This window comes from Capricornis sumatraensis, chromosome 17 (assembly GCF_032405125.1).
Source record: "Capricornis sumatraensis isolate serow.1 chromosome 17, serow.2, whole genome shotgun sequence".
Classification (NCBI taxonomy): Eukaryota; Metazoa; Chordata; class Mammalia; order Artiodactyla; family Bovidae; genus Capricornis; species Capricornis sumatraensis.
Genome location: NC_091085.1, coordinates 60409529 through 60433200, shown reverse-complemented (window position 1 = coordinate 60433200; position 23672 = coordinate 60409529). Strand labels below are relative to the sequence as shown.

The following is a 23672-nucleotide window of genomic DNA, read 5'->3' as shown; positions in this document are numbered from 1 at the left end:
TTCTAACCATGGTGGCTTGCTGGGGAGCACGACCTCAAGCTCAGGGACTCAGTAGTTGTGGCGCACAGGCTTAGCTACTCTGTGACATGTGGGATCTTCCCAGACCAGGAATTGAACCTGTGTCAATCCCTGCACTGGCAGGTGAATTCTTAGCCACTGTGCCATCAGGGAAGTCCCCTCCAAGATTTTTTAAAACTCTTGTGTTTTAAAGTTTTAAAACATAGGTGAATATCTTTATGAGCTTGGGACTGGCAAATATTTCTTAGCCAGGACACAAAAAGCACTAGCCATAAAAAGCGTGAGCACAAACACACAGTCCCAGCGATGGCTTCTGCCCAGGGAGGAGAGTGAGCCCTGAAAGCTCAGGGCCTGAGGGGCAGGAAAGTGGGCTAGGAGCTCCCCTGCACATGGTCTCTGAGCTTCAGGTGCCAAGAACCATTCTGAGATCAACACAAACCCTAAATCTGAATTTTGTATCCAGTCCTCTGCTTCCTTCCATCACCCAGTTCTTTGACTCTCAAAGCCCCAGGATCACACACTAATGCCACCTTCCTGATGTCCTGTGGAGCTGGCACCAGGCGTGGGCAGCAGAGGGATTTCAGACATTCTGTGTGACACCTAGAGGGAGTCACATGCATAGAAGGAAAACTTTTGAACTACTAAAAATAACTGTACAGGGAACCTCCCTGGTGGTGCAGTGGTTAAGACTTCACCTTCCAATGCAGGGGGCATGGGTTCGATCCCTGGTGGGAGAACTAAGATCCCAAATGCTGAGTGGCACATCCAAATAATGAAAAAAAAAAAAAAAATACAGAAGGAGGGTGCTTCCTATCACCAGAGGTATACAAGCACTGTTCTATAAAGGCAGGAGCTCAAGAAATTATGGCTCTTTTATTATTATTAATTTAGGGCTTTCAAACCTCAAGAGTAGTCAGAGGTAAGGCAGAGATAGGGGAAGGAAATAGAAGCAAGCATCCACGATGGGCTCTGACAAAATGCTCTTATTTCAAACTGAAAGTGGAGAATTCTTTACGGCCTTATTGGGCAGGAAGGGGCAAGGGATTTCCTCTTCAGCTGGGCATCAGATTTACCCCTTCTGAAAATGTGCCTGGTGGTGGTGACTGGGTGTCCAGACTCGGGGTCCATGAATAGGTATTTGTAATCTTTCTTTTTGCTAAGAGTATTGTTTGCTCAGAGAGGTTAAGTTTGTACAAGGTCACACTGCAATGGACTGGCCAAGGGAACAGTCAACCTTAACCACCGTAGAAGACTGAAAGTATTTAAAACTGAAGCTTATCTAGTGTGGTGGTTCTCAAACTTTACCCAGAAAACTGGCTAAAAGGAAACTGCTTGGGTAGGTTTTAGTAACTTGCATTTAAAAAGAATACCTCTGGAGATTCTGATGCAGAAGCAGGGGTCACTTTGGTGGTCCTTAAACCCCAGATTCTAGAGACTTACTGACTCAGTTCAGTGTCCTGTACTACTACTTACTAGCTTTCTGTGCATTTTTTTTTTCATCCTCAAAGTGATGATATACACCTGAAACCAACACAATATTGTAAATGGACTATAATTTTTAAGTGGTGATATTAATATGAAAATGTAAGGAATTTTTGAGTTCAATATAATATTTAATATATTCAATACACTAAAATAATAATAAAATAATTAAACATATTTTTTAAACATTTAATAAGATAATATAGATATTTGTTGTTGTTCAGTCAGTAAGTTGTGACTCCAACTCTTAGCAACCCCATGGTCAGCAGCACACCAGGCTCCTTTCTCCTCCAGTATCTCCTGTATGTGTGTGTGAGTCACTCAGTCTTGACTCTTTGCAACCCCATGGACGCATGGGGTCCTCAACAGGCTCCCCTGTCCATGGAATTCTTCAGGCAAGAATACTGGAGTGGGTTGCCATACCCGTCTCCAGGGGCTCTTCCCAACCCAGGAGTTGAACCTGGGTCTCCAGCATTGCAGGCAGATTCTTTACTGTCTGAGCCACCAGGGAAAGAAAGAAAGTGAAGTCGCTAAGTCGTGCCCGACTCTTTGCGACCCCATGGATAGTAGCCTGCACCAAGCTCCTCCGTCCATGGGATTTTCAAGGCAAGAGTACTGGAGTGGGTTGCCATTTCCTTCTCCAGGGAATCTTCCCAACCCAGGGATTGAGCCCAGGTCTCTCACATTGTAGACAGATGCCTTACTGTCTGAGCCACCAGGGAAGCCCCCACTATCTCCTGGTGTTTGCTCAGATTGATGTCTATTGAGTCCGTGATGCTCTTTAACCATCTCATCCTCTGCTGCCCTCTTCTCCTTTTGCCTTTAATCTTTCCCAGCATCAGGGTCTTTTTCCAATGAGTTGGCTCTTCGCATCAGGTGACCAAAGTATTGGAGCCTCAGCTTCAGCAACAGTCCTTTCAATGGATATTCAGGGTTGATTTCCTTTGGGATTGACTGGTTTGATCTTGCAGTCCAAGGGACTTTCAAGAGTCTTCTCCAGGAGGATTCAAAAGCATCAGTTCTTCTGTGCTCAGCCTTCTTTATGGTCCAGCTCTCACTGTTGGAAAAACCATAGCTTTGACTATACGGACCTTTGTTGGCAAAGTACTGTCACTGCTTTCTAATACATTGTCTAGGTTTGTTATGGTGTTTCTTCCAAGGAGCAAGCATCTTTTAATTTCTTGGTTGCAGTTACCTTCCACAGTGATTTTGGGGCCCAAGAAAATAAACTCTGTCACTGCTTCCACTTTTTGCCCTTCTATTTGCTGTGAAGTGATGACACCAGATGCCATGATCTTAGTTTTTTGATACTTAATTTTCACTCTCCTCTTTCACCTTCATCAAGAAGGCTCTTTGGTTCCTCTTCACTTTCTGCCATTAGAGTGGTATCTGCTTGACTGAGGTTGTTGATAATATATTTAATAAATTATCTATTACTCTGTTATTTAAGTATATTTTATATTACATATTTATTTATAATATATAAACTATTTACTAATACATAATTTAGAATGGTGTCTGTCATTGGTTCAGTTCAGTTCAGTCGCTGAGTCGTGTCCAACTCTTTGTGACCCCATGAACCGCAGCACACCAGGCCTCCCTGTCCATCACCAACTCCCGGAGTTTACCCAAACTCATGTCCATTGAATTGGTGATGCAATCCAACCATCTCATCCTCTGTTGTCCCCTTCTCATACCCTCAATCTTTCCCAGCATCAGGGTCTTTTCAGATGAGTCAGTTCTTCACATCAGGTGGCCAAAGTATTAGAGTTTTAGCTTCAACATCAGTCCTTCCAATGAACACCCAGGACTGATCTCCTTTAGGCTGGACTTGTTGGATCTCTTTGCAGTCCAAGGGACTCTCAAGAGTCTTCTCCAACACCACAGTTCAAAAGCATCAATTCTTCTGAGCTCACTTTCTTTACAGTCCAACTCTCACATCCATACATGACTACTGGAAAAACCATAGCCTTGACTAGATGGACCTTTGTTGGCAAAGTAATGTCTTTGCTTTTTAATATGCTATCTAGGTTGGTCATAACTTTCCTTCCAAGAAGTAAGCGTCTTTTAACTTCATAGCTGCAGTCACCATCTGCAGTGATTTTGGAGCCCAAAAAAATAAAGTCAGCCACTGTTTCCACTGTTTCCCCATCTATTTACCATGAAGTGACGGGACTGGATGCCATGATCTTAGTTTTCTGAATGTTGAGCTTTAAGCCAACTTTTTCACTCTCCTCTTTCACTTTCATCAAGAGGCTTTTTAGTTCTTCACTTTCTGCCATAAGGGTGGTGTCATCTGCATATCTGAGGTTATTGATATTTCTCCTGGAAATCTTGATTCCAGCTTGTACTTCATCCAGCCCAGCATTTCTCATGATGTACTCTGCATGTAAGTTAAATAAGCAGGGTGACAATATGCAGCCTTGACATACTCCTTTTCCTATTTGGAACCAGTCTGTTGTTCCCTGTCATTGGTAAGTACTACTTAAGTGCTATTTTGTTTTTTACCCCATGCCATGTGGGAGTTTGCTGCCTCCCAAGGCAGCTCATACCATCTTTGGCCATCCCTGGGCTGTATCCATTGGCCACAGTGGTGAAGCAGGTTGCAGTAGTCCCTTGGATCTCTATACTTACATACACAGAGTTGATTGAAAAATTCTGTTTGGCTGTTTCAGATAAAACTCCAAAAGGCTGAGAGCACACACACCCCCTAGCCACTAGAGGGAGCCACACATAGTCCTTGGAAGCACCCCTGGGATGGGCAGCCCGCGTTCCAAGTCTGATTCTCCACTGGCTTCTTTGGTGTACTTTGGTAAGGTGCTTTCTCTCTGGGGCATCAGTTGCTGTTAAGTAGGGGTTTGGAATGGGGTGCATCTCACGGCCCCAACTAGCTCTAATGTGCTATGAGCTCAGTCGCTTCAGTCATGTCTGACTCTTTGTGACTCCATGGACTATAGCTTGCTGGCTCCTCTGCCCATGGCAAGAATACTGGAGTGGGTCGCCATTTCCTTCTCCAGGGGATCTTCCCAACCTAGGGATTGAATCCACATCTCTTATGTCTCCAGCATTGGCAGGTGGGTTCTTTGCCACCAGCCCACCTGGGAGAAAATTTATTAACCACTGACCCTTCAGGGCTCTAAGATTCTAAAACAGGAAGCAGGGTTTGCCCAGATACCCACCCCATCCACCCACCAACCCAAGTCTTGATAATTTTTTTTTTTCTTCTCTTTTGCTCTGTGCATGTGGCGGTGGGGTTCAAACTCCATAGAATTAGGAGAGTGGGAGAGCTGGCCCCATCCCTACCCCAAAGCCCCCGGGCGATCTGCCATTGACAAGTCCTTTGGTTCCTTCTTAGTCAGCAAATCTTCCCTCCCTGCTTCAAGGTTTTTCTCTTGCAGACCTGCTGGCCCCACTCAGGTTCCAGGTGGGTTGTAAAACTGAGGGGGAGCTTCTTAGAACCAAGACCATCTCATTATCTTTTTCATTAAACCTGTTCCTCTTGGGAATCTCTGTTGTGCCAGGTCCTATGAGAGGCCATGGGTGATAAGGAAGTAATTTAAAGAGAGGAGAACTTTGCTCTCAGATAGCTTCCCAGATGGTTCAATTCAGTTCAGTCGCTCAGTCGTGTCCGACTCTTTGCTACCCCATGGACTGCAGCACCCCAGGCTTCTCTGTCCATCACCAACTCCTGGAGTTTACTCAAAGCCATATCTATTGAGTCGGTGATGCCACCCAACCATCTCCTCCTCTGTCTTCCCCTTCTCTTGCCTTCAATCTTTCCCAGCATCAGGGTCTTTTCTGATGAGTCAGTTCTTCGCATCAGGTGGCCAAAATATTGGAGTTTCAGCTTCAGCATCAGTCCTTCCAATGAATATTCAGGACTGATTTCCTTTAGGACGAACTGGTTGGATCTCCTTGCTGTCCAAGGGATTCTCAAGAGTCTTCTCCAACACCACAGTTCAAAAGCATCGATTCTTCAGTGCTCAGCTTTCGTTATAGTTCAACTCTCACATCCATACACAACTACTGGAAAAACCATAGCTTTAACTAGATGGACCTTTGTTGGCAAAGTAATGTCTCTGCTTTTTAATATGCTGTCTAGGTTGGTCATAGCTTTTCTTCCAAGGAGCAATCATCTTTTAATTTCATGGCTGCAGTCACCATCTGCAGTGATTTTGGAGCCCAAGAAAATAAAGTCTCTCACTGTTTCCCCATCTCTCATTGTTTCATTGTTTCATCTCTCATTGTTTCCCCATCCATTTGCCTTGAAGTGATGGGACCGGATGCCATGATCTTCGTTTTCCTGACTGTTGAGTTTTAAGCCAACTTTTTCACTCTCCTCTTTCACTTTCATCAAGAGGCTTTTTAGTTCTTCTTCACTTTCTGCCATAAGGGTGGTGTCATCTGCATATCTGAGGTTATTGATATTTCTCCCGGCAGTCTTGATTCCAGCTTGTGCTTCATCCAGTCCAACATTTTTCATGATGTACTCTGCATATAAGTTAAATAAGCAGGGTGACAATATACAGCCTTGACATACTCCTTCCCCAATTTGGAACCAGTAGCCACCTGCCAATGCAGGAGACACAAGAGATGCAGGTTCGATCCCTGAGTTGGGAAGATCCCTGGAGGAGGGCATGGCAACCCACTCCAGTATTCTTGCCTAGAAAATTTCATGGACAGAGGACTCTATAATCCATGGTGTCACAGAGTCAGATACAACTGAGCAACTGAGCACACTCATTTGTTGAGGGGCGGGTTGGGGGGCACAAACAGGTCAGTACATAAATACACTAGGTGATTTCAGATACTGTTGTGATCACAACTATCAGGGAAATAAAACAGGGTGAGGTGACATAACATGAAATGGGGCCTACTTTAGAAAAGGAAGGTCCCTCTTTGGAGGTGATATTTGAGCTGAGACACAGATGGTAAGTGAAGGAAGTGATAAGTATAAAGGCCAGCAAAGAAATAAGCCCAGTGGGATGAGATTTCAAATTTCAAGTTCCCTGGTCTTCATAAAAAACAGAGAAAAGTCTCTGGAAGAATTCCACAGGCTTTTGGGAGGGGGCCTTCAGGTCTATCCCATAATGTGGGTGAGTGGATGGGTGCCCTCTAGTGGTGACAAGAGTTAAATTTCACATAGCTGACCTGGAATGCTGCATGCTTGTGACTTGACTCTGGGATAATTATGTTTCACTCATTCTTGTCTCTCCCACACTTATTCATTCAACAGATATTTACTGAGCACTGTGCCAAGCAACCCTCTAGATGCTAGAGTTGTGAAACCAACAGAGACGGTTCTTGCCCTCCTGGAGCCTGATACCCTAGGGAACAGTTCTTACCTCAGTACTCTAGCCCCACTTCACCTCTCCCCTCTATTATTCTGTAGCTAAATTGGCCTCCTAATATTCCAACAGGCAGATATTGTTGCTTCAGAGTCTTTGTTATCTGCTATTCCCTTCCGCCCCAGGAAAGCAGGTCCCTGCTTCTTTGCATTGCTGATTCGGGTCTCAGCTCAAAAGTGACCAAGTCGGAAAAATGTGAACTTATTTTGTTCGTTGACTGCCTATTCTCTTCACTAATATATAAGATTCCATGAAAGTTACTATTTTCTTGGAATCCCTCAGCCTAACGCTTAATAGGTGCGCAGTAAACTTACTGAAGGGGCTTATCCTATACCCCAGCTTGTTTGAGAGGATAGTGAACTGTAAGTGAACGAACGGGACAAAACATACCACAAATCTCAGCCCTAAAAAAAAAAAAAAAATGCCGTTGCACAGTACCTGTGCCCCCTTTGTCTGCTTTATCTTTCTTTTCTTTTGATCTGCTTTATTTTTCTATCCACTTATCATCTTCTAAACTATTATAACTTACTCCTTGGTGTTTGCGTGTCCCTGCTACTAGACTAGAATGTAAGCTTCACGAAGGCAGAGGATTTTGTCCATTTGATTCACTACCCGACCCTCAGTGCCCAGAACAGTGATGGCACCCAGTAGGCGCTCACTTTGGCCACCTGATGCGAACAACGGACTCATCTGAAAAGACCCTGATGCTGGGAAGGATTAAAGGCTGGAGGAGAAGGGAACAGCGGATGAGATGGTTGGATGGCATCACCGACTCAATGGACATGAGTAAACTCCGGGAGTTGGTGATGGACAGGGCTGGTGCGCTGCAGTCCATGGGGTCGCAAAGAGTCGGACACGACTGAGCGACTGAACTGAACTGAACTGAGGCGCTCCATACACAGAATGAATGAACTTTGTCTACATCACAGTTTGCTGTTTCCTGCAGATCCTAAGTCACCTTAATCCAAGGAGGAAACGGGCTTCAGGAGGCGACCAGAGGTGAATTCAGGTGGGCCGACCCAGGAGTCCGAGCTCTGGGAGAAGGGCCATAAGAGCAGCTGCGGAGATGGGAGGCGCCGGCAGCGGGAACAGAGAGAGGCCTGGGGGCTGAACCGCTTCCAGGAAGAGGCGCGGGCGCTGAAGGCGCCTGGCCAGGGACTGTAGGCGGTACCGTCGGATGAGACGAATCACATGACTTACACTGACCACGCCCCCTCCGATGGGCGGGGCGCATGCAAATTATCCCAGGCGGCGGCCAATCGTGTCGCTCGCCGAGGGTCCGGGCCCGGGGATCCGGGACGCTTGCTTGAGCCCAGGCTCTCGTCTCTGCTGCCCCGGGCTTTTGCAAGGCGCCGGGGCCCTGTAACTTTGTGCTGTGGTCGCTTCTTCGAGCTATTTGCTTTTGGCGGCCAGCCGGCTGAGGCCGGACCCGCGCTGGGGCCAGGCGGCGGCTTCCTCAAGCGGAGGCGGAGGTGCGGCGCAGGGTGGGGGCCACTGCCCTAGCAGGCGCCCGGGCCGGCCCGCGCCTTTGCAGCGTGCTCCATGCATCCGGAGCCCGCCCCGCCCCCGAGCAGCAACAGCCCCGAGCTTCCCCTCAGCGGCGGCAACAGCACCAGCGGCAGCCGCCGGAGCCGCCGCCGCAGCGGGGACGGGGAGCCCCCGGGGTCGCCGCCGCCGCCGCCCGCCGTCACCTACCCGGACTGGATCGGCCAAAGTTACTCCGAGGTGATGAGCCTCAACGAGCACTCGATGCAGGCGCTGTCCTGGCGCAAACTCTACTTGAGCCGCGCCAAGCTCAAAGCCTCCAGCCGGACTTCGGCTCTGCTCTCCGGCTTCGCCATGGTGAGCTCTGGCCGCCCTGCCCTGCCCCCTCTCAGATCCTGGCCGCTGCCTCCCACAGCCCCGACGGGGCGCACAGGGGAGCTGGCTGGGAGGGCTAGATGGTCTGAGGGTGAAGGGAAGAGCTGGGAGAAAGCTGTCGTGGACGCTGGGAGGGCCGGAGGTGCTGGACATGAGAGGCGGACAAGTGACACCCGTAGTGGGAGGTTGGGTATCATACAAATGTCCAGGGTTGGGGGGCTCAGATGGGCAAGCTTGATGCGGCGAGGAGAGAGAAACAGCAGGATGCTCGACGTAGATGTAAGAAGAGTCCCAGGCATGTTGAAGTGGAAGGGAAACTGACATAAGTAGTCTGATCTCTTTGGGAGCAGGTGTCAGAAGGTTGGGAGAAGGACCCCTGAGCCATCTCCCTAGTGCCCCCACACTTGAGGCCAGAAGGAATTGGCCAGCTTCCTTTATTATCTAGTAGAGGGGATTTCCTGATACCCTTTCTCCTGTTGTATTTTCCGAGGGCCTCAGCCTGGGGGTTTGACAACCACTCCCCACCCTCAGTTTCTGCTCCAGAAACTTGCCACTGAGTCACTGGGTGTGGGGGAGGAGGGTGGGACATGTTCCCGTTGAATGGGCTCTTTCTCGATGTTGGGGGTAGGCTTAGTTTCCCCCCTCCGCCCCTACCCCCACCCCCACCTCCTTGTGTGCTGGGTTGGAGTGAGAACCAGCCTCTGGAGGGTGGGGTAGGTGAGGCTGCAGGTTGGGCTGAGAAGTGGCTCTGAGGATGCCTTCAGGCTGGGAATCCTGGAGTCTCTCAGGACAGCTACAGAATAAGTCCTGATCTCAGCATGGATGGGGTCTGCCCCCCCTACCCCAAGGTTTTTAGCCCAGAGCACTCTTGCCTCACTGGCGAGTGAGCTAAGCTCTTGACCTTGGGGGAGGGAGTGGCTGCACCCTTTGCATTTTCTTGGGAAGGGAGTGTATCTGGGACTCTCCCTGGGCTCCACAAACTCGTGGGTGATGCAAGAAATGAGAACCTTTTAGAAGCCCTAAGCAGGCCTAGAGCACCCGGGGCCATGGTGGCAAGACTAGCTGTCTGAGGTAGGGGACGCGCTTTCCTGAGTCTGCCCTGGCTGCCTGTGCAACCTCGGACGAATCCCTCTGTGGGCCTTGATTGATTCCTCAATTGATGAATGAAGGCTGCTTCTCAGGAGTTTCTCTGACTTTAAGCATTTAATAGAGGACTTCCCTGGTGGTCCAGTGGCTAAGACTCCACTGTCCCAATGCAGGGGGCCCAGGTTTGATCCCTGGTCAGGGATCCCACATGCTGCAACTAAGAGTTCATGTGCCACAACTAAGATGTGGCGCAGCCAAATAAATAATTTTTTCTTTGAAAAAATTTAATCAAGGAAGCCTTTGAGAGGGAAGGATAGAATGTGTGTGTTTGTAAGAAGTGTCACTCTAGTTTTTAGTTTAGGTCTATAGGAAAGGATTCTGTTCCATCAGCCCCAAATTCTAGGAACAGCTGACACTTAGCCAAGCGCCCACCAGGTGCCTTGCACAGTGTAGATGCCCTAACTGACGCACTAAGCCCTCCACTGCGCTTGGAGGTAATTTTGGTATGGGACCTTCCCAAGGCCACACAGCTCTCCTGCTGGAGCAGGATTTGAACCCAGGTTGGCTGGTATGCAGAACTCTGTTGGACACTTATGCAATTTGTGGTGTATGGAGCTCTGAGCCCCGTCTTGCCAGGGACCTCTTAGGACCAGGCCTTGTAGGGAATGAGAAATAGAGCAGAAAAACTTCTCTTGAGGAAAATAAAATGTTACAGTTAGGGGGAAGGGAGTGACAACAGCGGCTGTCAGCTCTTCACAGCAGTGAATTGTTTCAGATGGTGGGGTGCCTGTTCCCGTTTCTCTTGGGGTGGTAAATCCATAGCTGCCCAGCCCCCTTCCCATGCCAGGAGCAGTGAGGAGGCAACGGGTGAAGCTTTTCTGCCTTCTTGAGTCGTCTCTTAGAAGCCGGGCCTTCTGATCAGATGTCACCTCCCTCTTCCTCTTGCTAAAAACAGTGTGGGGAAGTCAGGCTGCAGGAGCGGCCTGCGGCACTTGGTGGGCCTTGACTCAACCAGACTGTCTCTTGGGGACCTTTATGCTACCCAGCTCGGGTGGAGAAGGCTTGCTGGCTCCAGCGATGAAATCCCCAAAGTTCTGCCAGCAGGAAAGGCTGAAGCCCGTGCCCACTTCCATTCTGGGAAGGCACTTAACAAGAGAGTATCTGCATCTGCCGCGAGTCTGCAAACAAGGGGGAGAGATGGGGTTGGGGTGGAGAGAAGGGCTCAAGAGGGCAGGTCAGCCTGCACCCCGCCCCCCACCACAGGCACTCAGCCTTGTGAATGAGCCTCAGAGAGGAAGGAGTGCCATGCAGACAGGTGCTATGGAAACGGAGTGAGCAGGTTTCCTGGACTACTCTCCCTTGGCCTGTGAGTCAGCACAACCAACTTCCTGCCCCCAGAGGGCTTCCTTCTGAGAGACTGGGAAACCCAGAAGAAGTGATATGATGTGACCTTTGATTTCCTAGGGGTAGAGAGTTGGTGAGGTTGCCAGACTCAGCTGCGCACAAGGTGAAATTGAGGGAAGGTCTCCCAGGAGCCTGGAGGGCATGGAGAGACTCCCCTTTCCCAGGCGGAAAGGCCTGGACAGCTGCCCTGATGTGCTGAGGCGATAGGCAATGGGACCTCAGGCAAGTGCCTTTACTCTTTGGGGGCAGTTTTCTCGTGTGTACAAAGGAAACACATATTCTGCTCCTCCATGGACTTGCATGAAGAGTCATTACAAGGTTCACTTGGACCCACAAAGGGTTGAGGAATTGTCAGGATCTGATGATGGACCCTTAGGTGAGCCCTCTCTGGTCTACAGACAAGCATCCCACTCCTGATGGAGCTTCTGGAAATAGCACACCTTGTCTGGGTTCAGCATCCAGTCTCTAAAACCAAGGGCCCAGGATGTAGCAGAGGATCAGCAGCCTGCAGGTGCTCCTTGAGCTTAGGGTGCTGTGATTCAGGCCACCCCTGCCTCAGTTTACCTCTCAGCAAGAGGCAGCCAGCCTCGGCCTGACCCTGTCCCCTGGGGGCTATGGCAAGTGCACACGCGCACACACAACAATCTTGGTTTCCTGGGGAGGGCAGCCTGTAATGTTAGCCTAAGCAGAAGATAATTGGGAAGGTCAGCCTGTTGCCATAAACAAAATGCTTTCCATGACCTGGGATCAATTATTTTTGGATTATCTGCCTCCTCAAGTTCTCTGCTTGCCAGCACCCTTTTGTTCCCAGGTTCCAGAGCGGGCTCAGAAGCAGCTTGGCATTTCTCTGAAAGTGAGTTGGAAGGAAGGGCTCAAATCATAAGATGTTATTGAGCCTCTGTGACATGTTGGGAGTTCAGGGGGCATGGAGATGAGTAAGAAATTAGTATTACTCCTCATGGTGCTAAGTACTAGTGGTAAATATTACCACTGTTGATTAGGATCTTGGAATAGGTTGACACCTGCTAAGTACTCTCCTTCAACCATGTCTTGTGAGCTTCAGAATGGGGAGTGAGGGTGAGTGCCCAGTGAATGACTTGTCTGAGGTTACCTGGCTGGGAAGCTTCCAGGCCCTGTGACTGTGGTGTAGCCTCACTGCTGCGGGAGAGGAAGCACCAGAGAGAATGATGGAAGGACTGAGTTGGGAGGCTCAAGTATTGTAGAGTAAAATAAAGGACAGAGACCCTGGAGCCAGACTGCTTGAGTGGGATCCAGATCCCTGCTCTGCCGCTTAGAACTGTGCCGCTTAGAGATGCTGGGGAAGTTGCTTAATGTCTCCGGGCCTCAGTTTCCTCAGCTGTGAAATGGGAGTAATAGCAATAACCAACCTCAATGGGTCAGTGTGATGGTTCATTTGTATCTGCAAAGCACTTAAAATATACGTGGTCCAGGTGTGACAGAAACTCGCTCACCCTTGTCCCCATAATGCTGAGACTACTCTCTTTTGGCCACGCAGTATGCAGGATCCTAGTTTCCTGACCAGGGATTGAACTCCAGGCCCACGGCATTGAAACTGCTAGGAAATTCCTGGGACTGCTTTTATGAGAGTTAACTGGTTTAGAAGAATGTGATTCCAGCTAAGCCTTAAGGGTGGTAGAGTAGAGCTGAGAAAGAACTCTCTATCAGAGGAGGCATCAGGAGCAAAGTTACAAGGATGAGAAATGATAAGGTCTTAGGGTAGGAAAGGCAGAGAGTCTGGTGTGGCTGGAGTTGAAGCCATGTCCAGGGATAGTAGAGGAAGGTGAATCTTTCCAGACTAGACAATGCAAGGCCTTCTGATATAGGCAGTGGGGAGCCAGGGAAGACTTTGGAGCAAAAGAGTTCCATGATGAATTTTTTAAATATGTTTATTCATTTATTTATTTTTGGCTGAGTTGGGTCTTAGTTGCAGTATACTATGTGGGGTCTCAGTTCCCTGACCAGGGATTAAACCCAAGTCTCCTGCATTTGAAGGCCGATTCTTAACTGCTAGACCACCAGGGAAGTCCCCTGATGAATTCTTGAATAATGTTGATGATGTTACTATTTACTGAACGCCAGGCATGAGCCTGGACCTTTTTTTTTTCCATTCATTTTTTAATCCTCAGAACAGTCCTTAAGGGTATGCACTGTAGGTGAGGAAACTAAAAGGCTCACTGAGGTTGCGATCATCCAGCTAGTAGATTTCAAGCCATGGTCTGTCTGATTTGGAGCCTTTTCCACTCAATCACCCTCTCGCCACGTTCCATGTAGCTGGCTGAAAACTGGGTCTTCGAAGTCTTACAGATGGATCCTTCTGTAGGCTGAGTCGGTATAAATGGAATTTTGTTAAATGCCCCAAGGGAAAGGCACTCCCTGCCTAGCTGAGAAGCCTTTTGGAAAACTTCACAAGTGCCTGTGCACGTGTCTGGGGTTTTCAGCCAGGGTCTGTGTTGAGCTCTGCTGGTTTCTGGGTCCAGGGCTGGTGAAGGAGAGTTCTAGGGTTTCCCAAGGTGACACTCTGGTAATCAGTGTTGGGAAGGAGTTCCCTTGTAGAAATAAAACTGACAGTTTATGGGGCATCCTTGGTGGTTAAGACTCCGCCCTTCTACTGCAGGGGACGCAGGTTCGATCCCTGGCCAGGGAACTAAGGTCCAACATGCCACGTTCAGTTTAATCGCTCAGTCATGTCCGACTCTTTGTGACCCTATGGACTGCAGCATGCCAGGCTTCCCTGTCCATCACCGGCTCCTGGAGCTTACTCAAACTCATGTCCGTCGAGTCAGTGATGCCATCCAACCATCTCATCCTCTGTCGTCCCCTTCTCCTCCCGCCTTCAGTCTTTCCCAGCATCAGGGTCTTTTCCAATGAGTCAGCTCTTCACATCAGGTGGCCAAAATATTGGAGTTTCAGCTTCAGCATCAGTCCTTCCAGTGAATATTCAGGACTGATTTCCTTTAGAATGGACTGGTTGGATCTCCTTGCAGTCCAAGGACATAGTGCTGCCAATAAATTAATTAATTAATAATGTTAATAAAAACTGTGACAGTTTACACTTTTTAAATTTCTTGGCCAGGCTGTGCAGCATGGGGGATCTTAGTCCCCCAGTCTGGGATTGAACCCATGTCCCCTGCAGTGGAAGCACAGAGGCTTACCCACTGGACCACCAGGGAAGCCCTAAAACTTCTGAGGAAAGTTAAACAAGAGCAAGTTTCTCTCTGGTGGAACGTCTTCTCAGGGGGCCTTTAATATGCTTCCCAGAAGGGAATGCCCCAAACTGATAGAACCACAAACTCTTCAGAGGAGAATCCTCTGGGACCGTGGTTTGATATTCCTTTTTAGGAGCATTGATCTAACCCAAAATGGGCCACCTTTTTCTGTGAAGTAAATATTTTCAGCTTTGCTGGCCACACGGTCTCAGTGGTAACTACAGGTGTCCCCCCCCACTTTTCACAAGATCACTTTACACCTCCTCGATTTTACAGAAGACCTGCATTTGTACCTGTTTTCACTAGCCTGAAAGAAACCCAAAGAGAATTTTTACTTTTACCAAAAAATGGTGAAAGTTGAAAATAGCATGCAGCATTTGGTTTGCAGCTAGCAGTTATAGAGGCAGCATGCACCCTAAGGGGTAAGACTGATACCACCAAGCTCCTTTCCCAGGAATCACACTCAGCATCTCGGCATCAAGCTGTCAGAGCTCTGAGCTGTGTCTGTGAGCATCAGTGCTTTAATCTCAGTTTATTTGTGCATATGTTCGCAAAATATCTCCTAAGGTAATTGCTCCGTCCCTTAAGGCCATTTCAGCTCGTGAATGGTTTCAGAGATACATTACGGGGGGGAAACCTGTCCTCAGTTCTGTTCTAGCTTGAAAGCAGTCACTGACCTTAGCGAGTGAGTGGGCGTGGCTATGTGCTAATAGAACTTCCTTTGCAGAAAGTACATTGCAGGCCAGTTTGGCAACCCCTGGTCTAGGTGATGGTCTCCAACAACACTTTGAGTGCACACCCCACTCAAAATATTGTCAACATTAGACTTAGTATTCATACATAGATATATGGTAATGTATGATATGAGTTGCTAGTAAAGCGTGAGTATTAAAAGGTACATAGGCGATCCAGTGGTTAAGACCCTGTGCTTCCACTGCCGGAGTTGCGGGTTTGAGCCCTGGTTGGGGAGCTAAGATCCCTCAAGTCACACAGCATGGCCAAAAACTAAAAATTAAAAAAAAAAAAACGAATTATTTTAAGGTACATAGGAACTTCCCTGGTGGTCCAGTGGTTAGGACTCAGCACTTTCACTGCCAGGGCCCACGTTCAATCCCTGGTTGGGGAACTAAAGTAAGTAAAGACACAATATTGAAAAGTTTAAAGGATGAGCCAAAAAAGGAATGTCATGAGAGTTCTCCTGTGGTCTTCTGGTTTCCAATGGATCACATGGGATTGTCTTCAGGCACTTTAGAGACCCTGGGTCAATTCTGACCTTCATTCATTCCTTTAACATTCTTTAACATCCTTTAACATCCTTTAACATTCATTCATTCCTGAGGCTCCTGGAGGGACAAGGGAAGTGTGGGGAAGCTAGAGAAGCAGGAAAGTAGAGTGGAGGAAACCGGACATGTCGTTACATCTTCAGAACGTGTTTGGCAAGTGCAGCGATGGAGGAGCGTTGCTTATCACCATCTGAAAATACCTCCCTACACCTTCAGTGCCTGTCATCCTCCCTGAGGCAGGGATTCTTCCTTCTGTCTTCCTGCTTTGTCTCCAGCAGAGCCACAAGATCCTCCAAGCACATAGTCAGTTCTCAGAAAAACTTAGAGAAAAAAGTTCTCAGTAAGTTCGTAAGGGCAATTCCCTGGCAGTCCAGTCGTTGGGACTTGGCTCTTGCGCTACTCAGGGTGCAGGTTCGATCCCCGATCAGTGAACTGAGGTCCCATAACCCTCACAGCACCACCAAAGGAAAAAAAAAATTGTCCGTGATTGAATGAATGGCCCCATCCTCACTTGGAGCGCCCTGGAACAGAGGTGACTTGAGAGAGACCGGAGGTGCTCGAAATTAGCCAGATGAACAGTAAGACTAGGCCTGTTCTCTGCTCCCTCCTGCAGCTTCAGCCTGTTAGTGACTCGTGACAAGAAGTGAGTCGCAACCAGCATTTTAATTTTTATTGGAAGAAGAGTGGAATGAAATAGAAAGCAGCCGCATGTGTCACGTGTTTAAGAGTAGACTGGATTAGCATGCTTTAAAGATAATTATTGTTTGGGGAAACTTGTTTCTGTTATAAGTGGGTATGTGTCTATTTATGGAAACCTTTGGAATACTGCGCTGTAGTGGTCAGAAAAGTTTGTAAACTCCTAGAGGAGCCCTCAATCCTCTCTTAATAGATGGTTTGTATCTGAGGTGGGGGCCGCAGGCTCAGACGGCCCTGGGTGACCTGGGGTGACTGTGGCTTGGCGGCCTGAGTGATCAGGAGAAGCGCAGGCTGGGGAAGGCAGAGTCATGTCTCCCAGCTGTTGGGCGCCCGGGTCGAGCCAGGCATGGGAGGGCTGCCTCCGAGGGGCCCAGCCTTCTAGGCGCCAGGTGGCAGGGGTTCTCCAGGGAGCCCAGCAGGAGTGAGGAGAGGTGGTTGGCATCCGGGTGTGGTGGGCAGACACCTGGCAAAGCCAGCCAGGCCCTACCCTTCTTGGGATCACAGGCGCCTCTTAGCCCATGGTTGAGGTTTGATGTCCCAGTGGGGGGCGGGGGAGGGAGGCATCGGAGGTCCACGGACCAGGGTGACGTGGGGCTGGTGGTCCCTCACCCCTCCTCACCCTTTAGAACCCATGTGTCCAGGTTTAAGCAGGCCCGTGGCTGGCTGGGAGCTGTTTATTTTGGGTTAACGGCCCAGCACTCTGGCTATATTTACCTTGCGAAGCTGCTTGCAATCTGATCTGATCTGATCTCTCTGGGACTCAGCTGGGGCCCTGGGAGTCGCCTGCCAGATTCCACGAGGCCCTCCTGGCTTTACCCTCCCTACTCTTGGGGAGATTTCCCAAGTGGGACACATTCTGAAAAAAGCAGTCGTTTTTCTGCTTGTGAACAGTTCTCATCAGGAGACCTGATCTGTGTCAGCCATTCCTTCCCACAGTGCCAGGACATGGAGCTTGGTCCCCCAGGTGGGGACAGTACCTAGAGCCAACCAGTGTGGTCAAGTTCCAGGAACTGTAGGGCCCAGCACAGTCGATGGGGCTTCTTCTGGAGCCCATCCTCCTCCTTGAAGGAGCTCGGTTCACACGCTGAGCTGCCCAGCCTACCTAACCCCCTCCTCCCAGCTTAGGACCTCAGGGGAAGTTCTGGAGTCCCCTGGCCAGGTGTGTCCCAGCAGCTGCAGTGTTCTGGCTCTGGGGCGTGACAAATGGTGTGGCAGCAGTGCTTCCTGTCCCGCTGCGGTGGTCAGCTGTGCTTTGGGGCACACATTCTCCTTCCACCTGGGGTTTCTAGCAGGGACAGCCTTAGAAAGAGGCAGACTGGGTCCAGAGTGGGGCGTCTGAGCCCCTCCCCCTCCCTAGGGGACAGAACGTGGGGTCAGCTCTCACCAGCCTCAGCTGAGGGCGTCCAGGAGCTATTCGTCTTCCACTTTAAGCCCTGTGTTTTTCTTTTTAACTGAGATTTATTGAGTACCTTCTGTGGGCTGGCCCTTTGTTAAAAACATGTCAAGACCTCATTTAATCTCCTTGGTGATTGTCTTAGTCTGTCTGGGCTGCTAAAACAGAATACCACAGCCCGGGTGGCTTATAAACAACAGATATTTATTTCTCACCGTTCAGGAGGCTAGAAGTCTAAGATCAAGGTGCCAACAAATGCAGCATCTGGTAAGGGGCTGACTTGCTAGTTCACAGACACTGTCTTACTACTTGCTGTGTTCTCACAGGGCAAGAGTGGTGAGGGGGTCTCTGGGGGTTCTCTTTTATAAGGGTGCTAATCCTATTGCAAGGGCGCCACCCTCATGACCTAATCACCCCAAAGGCCCTTCCTCCTAACACCATCACCCTGGGGGTTAGGATTTCAAATATGAATTTAGAGTGTTCACAGACATTCAGTCTGTAGAAGCAGGTGTGAGGAAAATGCTGTTAACCCCTTTGCACACAGGCTTTAGAGCTAAGTGGACTTAAGTATAGATCCTCCACTCAACAGCAGAATAATGCTTGGGACTGCTGACTTCACCTCTCTGAGCTTCAGTTTCCTCATTTGTGAAAACGTAATAATGGTGTTGCTAATTATCATTGATGGGCTTCCCAGGTGACTCAGTGGTAAAGAATCTGCCTGCCAATGCAGGAGACACAGGAGACAGATGTGAGTTCAGTCCCTGGGTCGGGAAGATCCCCCAGAGGAGGAAATGGCAACCCACTCCAGTATTCTTGCCTGGGAAATCCCATGGACAGAGGAGCCTGGCGGGCTACAGTCCATGGGGTCGCAGAGTCGGTCACGACTGAGCAACTAACACACACACACACACATACACACACATAGCCGATTAACAATGTTGTGATAGTTTCAGGTGTATAGCGGAGTGACTCAGCCATACATATACATGTATCCATCACTGACGCTTTATTTAAGTGTAATATAGATGTATATATGCATGCCAGGTCTTATGCTAAGGGCTTTTATTCATTAATCTGTTTGAATCCTTGTGGCAAGGACTTCACCTCTTCAACCCCTGTGGCATTGAGAGCTTACCAGTGGAGGAGGCAGTTTACTCTTAATGGCTCTCTAGAGGTAGAGATACCAGGTTTAAGGGAACAGATTGGTGACTGTATATGTTGGCCTGTTCCCCCTCCCCTCCGCATATAGGCACCCAGCTCTGGGCCCCATGTACCTGATGGGTCTGGACATTTCCAGTGAGTGAAACAATAGCCCGTGGGCCTAGAGCAGCTAAGCAGCTGGCTCTCCTGCTCGTCCTTTCTCCAGTTTCAGCTTCCGGGGCAGCAAGCCAAAACAGGAAGAGAAAGTGCCAGGGGTGGGGAGGAGGCAGGAGGTATGCCCTGCTGGAGGTGCTCCCCCCTTTTCCAGCATGATCAGGCCTGAGGACAGAAACCAGGGAGCCCGGGGTACAGCCCTTAACCCGCCGTGCCCTGATGCCCTAAGTGCTAAGAAATCTCAGCCTTGGCCTTAGGCCACCAGTGATCCTAAAAATGGCCCAAATCCTCATGGCGCACTGCCCCAGATTTATGTGAACTTAAAACATTTTACAAACTCCTGGGCTGAGAAGTTTATACAACCATCAATTGTGGGAATTCTAAGACAAAAGTCTGCGAATCCTGTTGAAATTGTCTGAAAAGCCCTATGACTATATATACCTGGGTGTCTTAAGAAATATCCACTATTTTCACCAGATTCTCAAAATATCTGACTCCAAATCACCTCTAGATGGTGACCTTAACCTTGCCACATCCCCTCCTTTGTCAGAGACAAAGGGAAGAGTCTTGACCAAGGTTACCCAGGGGGAAGCAGTGATGATTCTGGAGCCAAAACTCAGGTTTGCCAGTTTGGCTTTGGTGTCCTCAGCTCAGGTTGGGGGATAGAAACCCAGCCCAGGCAGAGGGGTTTCATACAGAGATGCTGGGATTGGGAGTGAAGTTTTTTAACTGAATTACAACAGCACTAATAAAGCTCCTTTTATTGAGGGTTTACTCTAGGCCAGGCACTAAGGATTTGAAGTGAAGTGAAAGTCATGCAATCAGTTTGACTCTTTGAGACCTCATGGACTATTCAGTCCATGGAGTTCTCCAGCCCAGAATACTGGAGTGGGTAGCCTTTCCCTCATCCAGGGGATCTTCCCAACCCAGGGGTCAAACCCAGATTTCCTACATTGGAGGCAAATTCTTTACCAGCTGAGTCACAGGGAAGCCCAAGAATACTGGAGTGGGTAGCCTATCCCTTCTTCAGCAGATCTTCCCAACCCAGGAATCAAACCAGGGTCTCCTGGTTTGATTGCAGGCAGGTTCCTTACCAATTGAGCTGTCAGGGAAGCCCAAGGATTTGATGTGGGATTAATTCAGTCCTCACAACTCTCTGAGTTATATACTAGTATTCTGGTTTTTTTTTTTTAATATTTATTTGTTTGGCTGCACTGGGTCTTAGTTGTGGTGCTCAAGATCTTCAGTCTTCATTGCAACACATGGAATCTTTAGTAGCAGCATGCAGACTGTTGGCATGTGGCACTCGGAATCTAGTTCCCCGACCAGGGATCAAACCCAGTGCCCCTGCATTGGGAGCATGGAGTCTTAGCCACTGGACCACCAGGGAAGTCCCTGGGTTTTTTGTTAGTTCAGCCATGCTGTGCAGCATGCAGGATCTTTGTTCCCTGACCAGGGATCAAACCTTGACAGTGAAATTGCTGAGTCCTAACCCTGGAGTGCCAGGGAATTGCCCCTATAGTCCTCCTTTTTTTTTTTTTTTCCCCACAGATGAGGAAACTGAGGCTCAGAAAGTTGAAGGAACTTGCCAGAGTCACACAGCCTAATAAAGGGCAGAGGAGTCAGGGCTGGAAGCAGGCAGCCTGGCTCCAGAGCCCATGCTCCTAACTACTGCCCCACATTGCCTTTCCAGGCCTCAGAAGGCTGAAGAGGTACAAGAAATGAAATCAGACAGGGCCAGGTATTACAGACAAGAAAGCTGGAAGGAAGGAGCCCATTCCCTTCCCAGGAGTAAGGAGGGATCAGGGCAGGTATGGAGCTTGTGGGTACATTTTAGCCTCAGTCCTCCCCCTTCTGAGCCTGGCACATACACAGCAAACCCTTTATAAAGGGTCATTCTCCTTAATGGTATTGCCATTGGCACTTGCGCCCCAGTCTCTGGCCTCGGCAGGCAGCTCCTGGCAGTGTGCCCACCACCCGCTTCTCCCAGCCCAGGTCTGATGAGCTGGCTTCTTTACATGGGGGTGATTTGCAAGGCCCAGGTGAGAGGAGGTGGGTGGCGGGGCCTGGAGCATGCCCCTGGTAACCCCAGATCCACAGGTCTCCAGGAACTGGGGAGCAGCTAGTACGTCAGCCGTGGGGCTCTGAGCCCAGTGCTGGGGCCGGAGGAGGAGATGGCCCCAGGGCTTGCAGTCTGCACTGCAGCACCCGTCACAGCCCATCTCTTCTGGGAAGCCTCTCTTGACTCCTTTGTGGTTGGTGCTCTGTGTTCTCAGAAAGGGCCTGGTATGACCTGGGAGGGCCTTCATCTCTTCACCCCACGCCTCCTCTTATGCCCAGAGCAAGGCAAGAAGAAACCTCTCCTTGGGGATGGGAGTGTGGCTCCAATAGGGAGGATGCCATTTTTCATTAATGTAAACTCTTTTTTTAGTCATAGTGAAATTTACATACAACTTACCATTTTAACCATTTGTGGTGACTACTATTTGGAGGGTGTTTGTCATGTACTGAAAGTGTTAGTTGCTCAGTTGTGTCCATCTCTTTGGGACTCTGGACTATCGCCTGCCAGACTTCTCTGTCCATGAAATTCTCCAGGCAAGATACTGGAGTGCATTGCCATTTCCTCCTTGAGGGGATCTTCCCGACTCAGGGATCAAATCCAGGTCTCCTGTGTTGCAGGCAGATTCTTTACCATCTGAGCCACCAGGGAAGCCCAGTACTAGGAACTCTCATTTAATTGTTAAAATGAGCCTATGAACTGATATGATGTCCCTATTTTACAAATAAAAGTGCTGAGGCTCAGAGAGGTTCAGTGACTTTCCCAAGGGTAAACAGCTCAAGAGTAGCAGAACTGGGATTCAAATCCAGGCAGCCTGGCCTCGAGCCTTTTCTCTTTATCAGTACTTTCTGCCATTTCTCAAACCTAAGTGGGTGGGTCTATCATCCCCGTTATACAGATAACAGAAGCTGAGGCTCAGAGAGGCCTCAGAGTGACTTACCCAGGGACCAGAGCCTGATGGGAGGAGAGCCTCTGAGCCGTGACCGTCCTTGTCACTCAGCCCACCTCTCCCCACTCCTCCCCCCCCAGGTGGCAATGGTGGAGGTACAACTGGATGCTGAGCACGACTACCCTCCGGGGCTGCTCATCGCCTTCAGCGCCTGCACCACGGTGCTGGTGGCTGTGCACCTGTTTGCGCTCATGATCAGCACCTGCATCCTGCCCAACATCGAGGCCGTGAGCAACGTGCACAACCTCAACTCGGTCAAGGAGTCGCCTCACGAACGCATGCACCGCCACATCGAGCTGGCCTGGGCCTTCTCCACCGTCATCGGCACGCTGCTCTTCCTGGCCGAGGTCGTGCTGCTCTGCTGGGTCAAGTTCTTGCCCCTCAAGAAGCAGCCAGACCAGCTGCGGCCCACCAGCAAACCCCCAGCCGGCGAGGCGGCTGCCAACGTCAGCAGCACCGGCGGCATCACCCCAGGCCAGGCCGCCGCCATCGCCTCCACCACCATCATGGTCCCCTTTGGCCTGATCTTTATTGTCTTTGCCGTCCACTTCTACCGCTCACTGGTCAGCCATAAGACGGACCGACAGTTCCAGGAACTCAACGAACTGGCCGAGTTTGCCCGCCTGCAGGACCAGCTAGACCACAGAGGGGACCACCCCCTGACCCCGGGTAGCCACTATGCCTAAGCCTCCCTGGGCTGGGCATTTCAGAGCTTTGGCCTTATGCCCTTCCCCACGACCTTGTCCTGCCCCAGCCTCAAGGACAGCGTGTGCAGGGGGCTGGGCTTTCGTCAGGGGTGGGGGGCAGAAAGTGGAGGAAAGAGGCTTTTTTTTTTTAAAGAGAAGTTACTGCACTTTGAAACTTTCCTCTAAGAGAATAAGCACTTCCTGTTCTTCCAGCTCCAGGGTCACCTCCTGCTCAGAGGCCACCACCGGGAGCCAGAGTGGGGACAAACGCTCCCTTTGTCCCTCCTCCTCCCCCGAGCAGGTACCACCTGGATGCCTCCTGTTCTTTGCGTCTTGCCCTCCCTCCCCGTTCAGCGTCGGTTGTGTGCGTGTGCGCATGTGTGAACACAGAAATATACTCATAAGGGACACCTCCTCTTGTGTCTGTATTTGTTGGGTCTGAACTGCCTGGCGTTTCTCCCAGTGGCCCAGTCAGGTGAGCCTCTAAGCAAAAAAAAAAAAAATTTCAACGTTTTGGGATATTTCCAACCTATCTGAAAAAGTTGCATGAGCAGTAACTGAAATGTCTATGTAGGCAGTTCTTATCATTCACGTTCTGTTTTATAGTTACAGGACACTGAATTAATTGAATGCTGAACCACTGCTCCTAAGAGAAAGGGGTTAGGTTCCTGCGAGCATCTGGTCACTTTTTTTTTTTTTTTTTTAGTTTTTTTGTTGTTGTTGATATGGACCATTTTTTAAGTCTTTGTTGAATTTGTTACAGTACTGCTTCTGTTTTGGTGTTTTGGCCAGGCAGCATGTGGGATCGATCGAACCTGCACCCACTGTGGGCATTGAAAGGCAAAGTCCTAACTACTGGACCACCAG

General features: G+C 49.5%; 1 protein-coding gene across 1 annotated transcript; it reads left to right on the top strand.

Moving 5' to 3' along the window:
* The first annotated feature begins 8390 nt into the window (after positions 1 to 8390).
* Positions 8391 to 23148, top strand: LOC138093941 (calcium release-activated calcium channel protein 1). The gene is made up of 2 exons (XM_068990121.1): positions 8391 to 8690; positions 22200 to 23148. Exons 1-2 carry the CDS (start codon positions 8391 to 8393, stop codon positions 22803 to 22805), a joined length of 906 nt encoding a protein of 301 aa, XP_068846222.1. The 3' UTR covers positions 22806 to 23148.
* The last annotated feature ends 524 nt before the right edge of the window (positions 23149 to 23672 follow it).

Coding starts and splice junctions, on each gene's coding strand:
- LOC138093941 (XM_068990121.1), top strand. CDS start 8,391: ATGCATCCGGAGCCCGCCCCGCCCCCGAGCAGCAACAGCCCCGAGCTT. Junction 8,691..22,199: donor TGCTCTCCGGCTTCGCCATG/GTGAGCTCTGGC, acceptor CTCCCCCCCCAG/GTGGCAATGGTGGAGGTACA.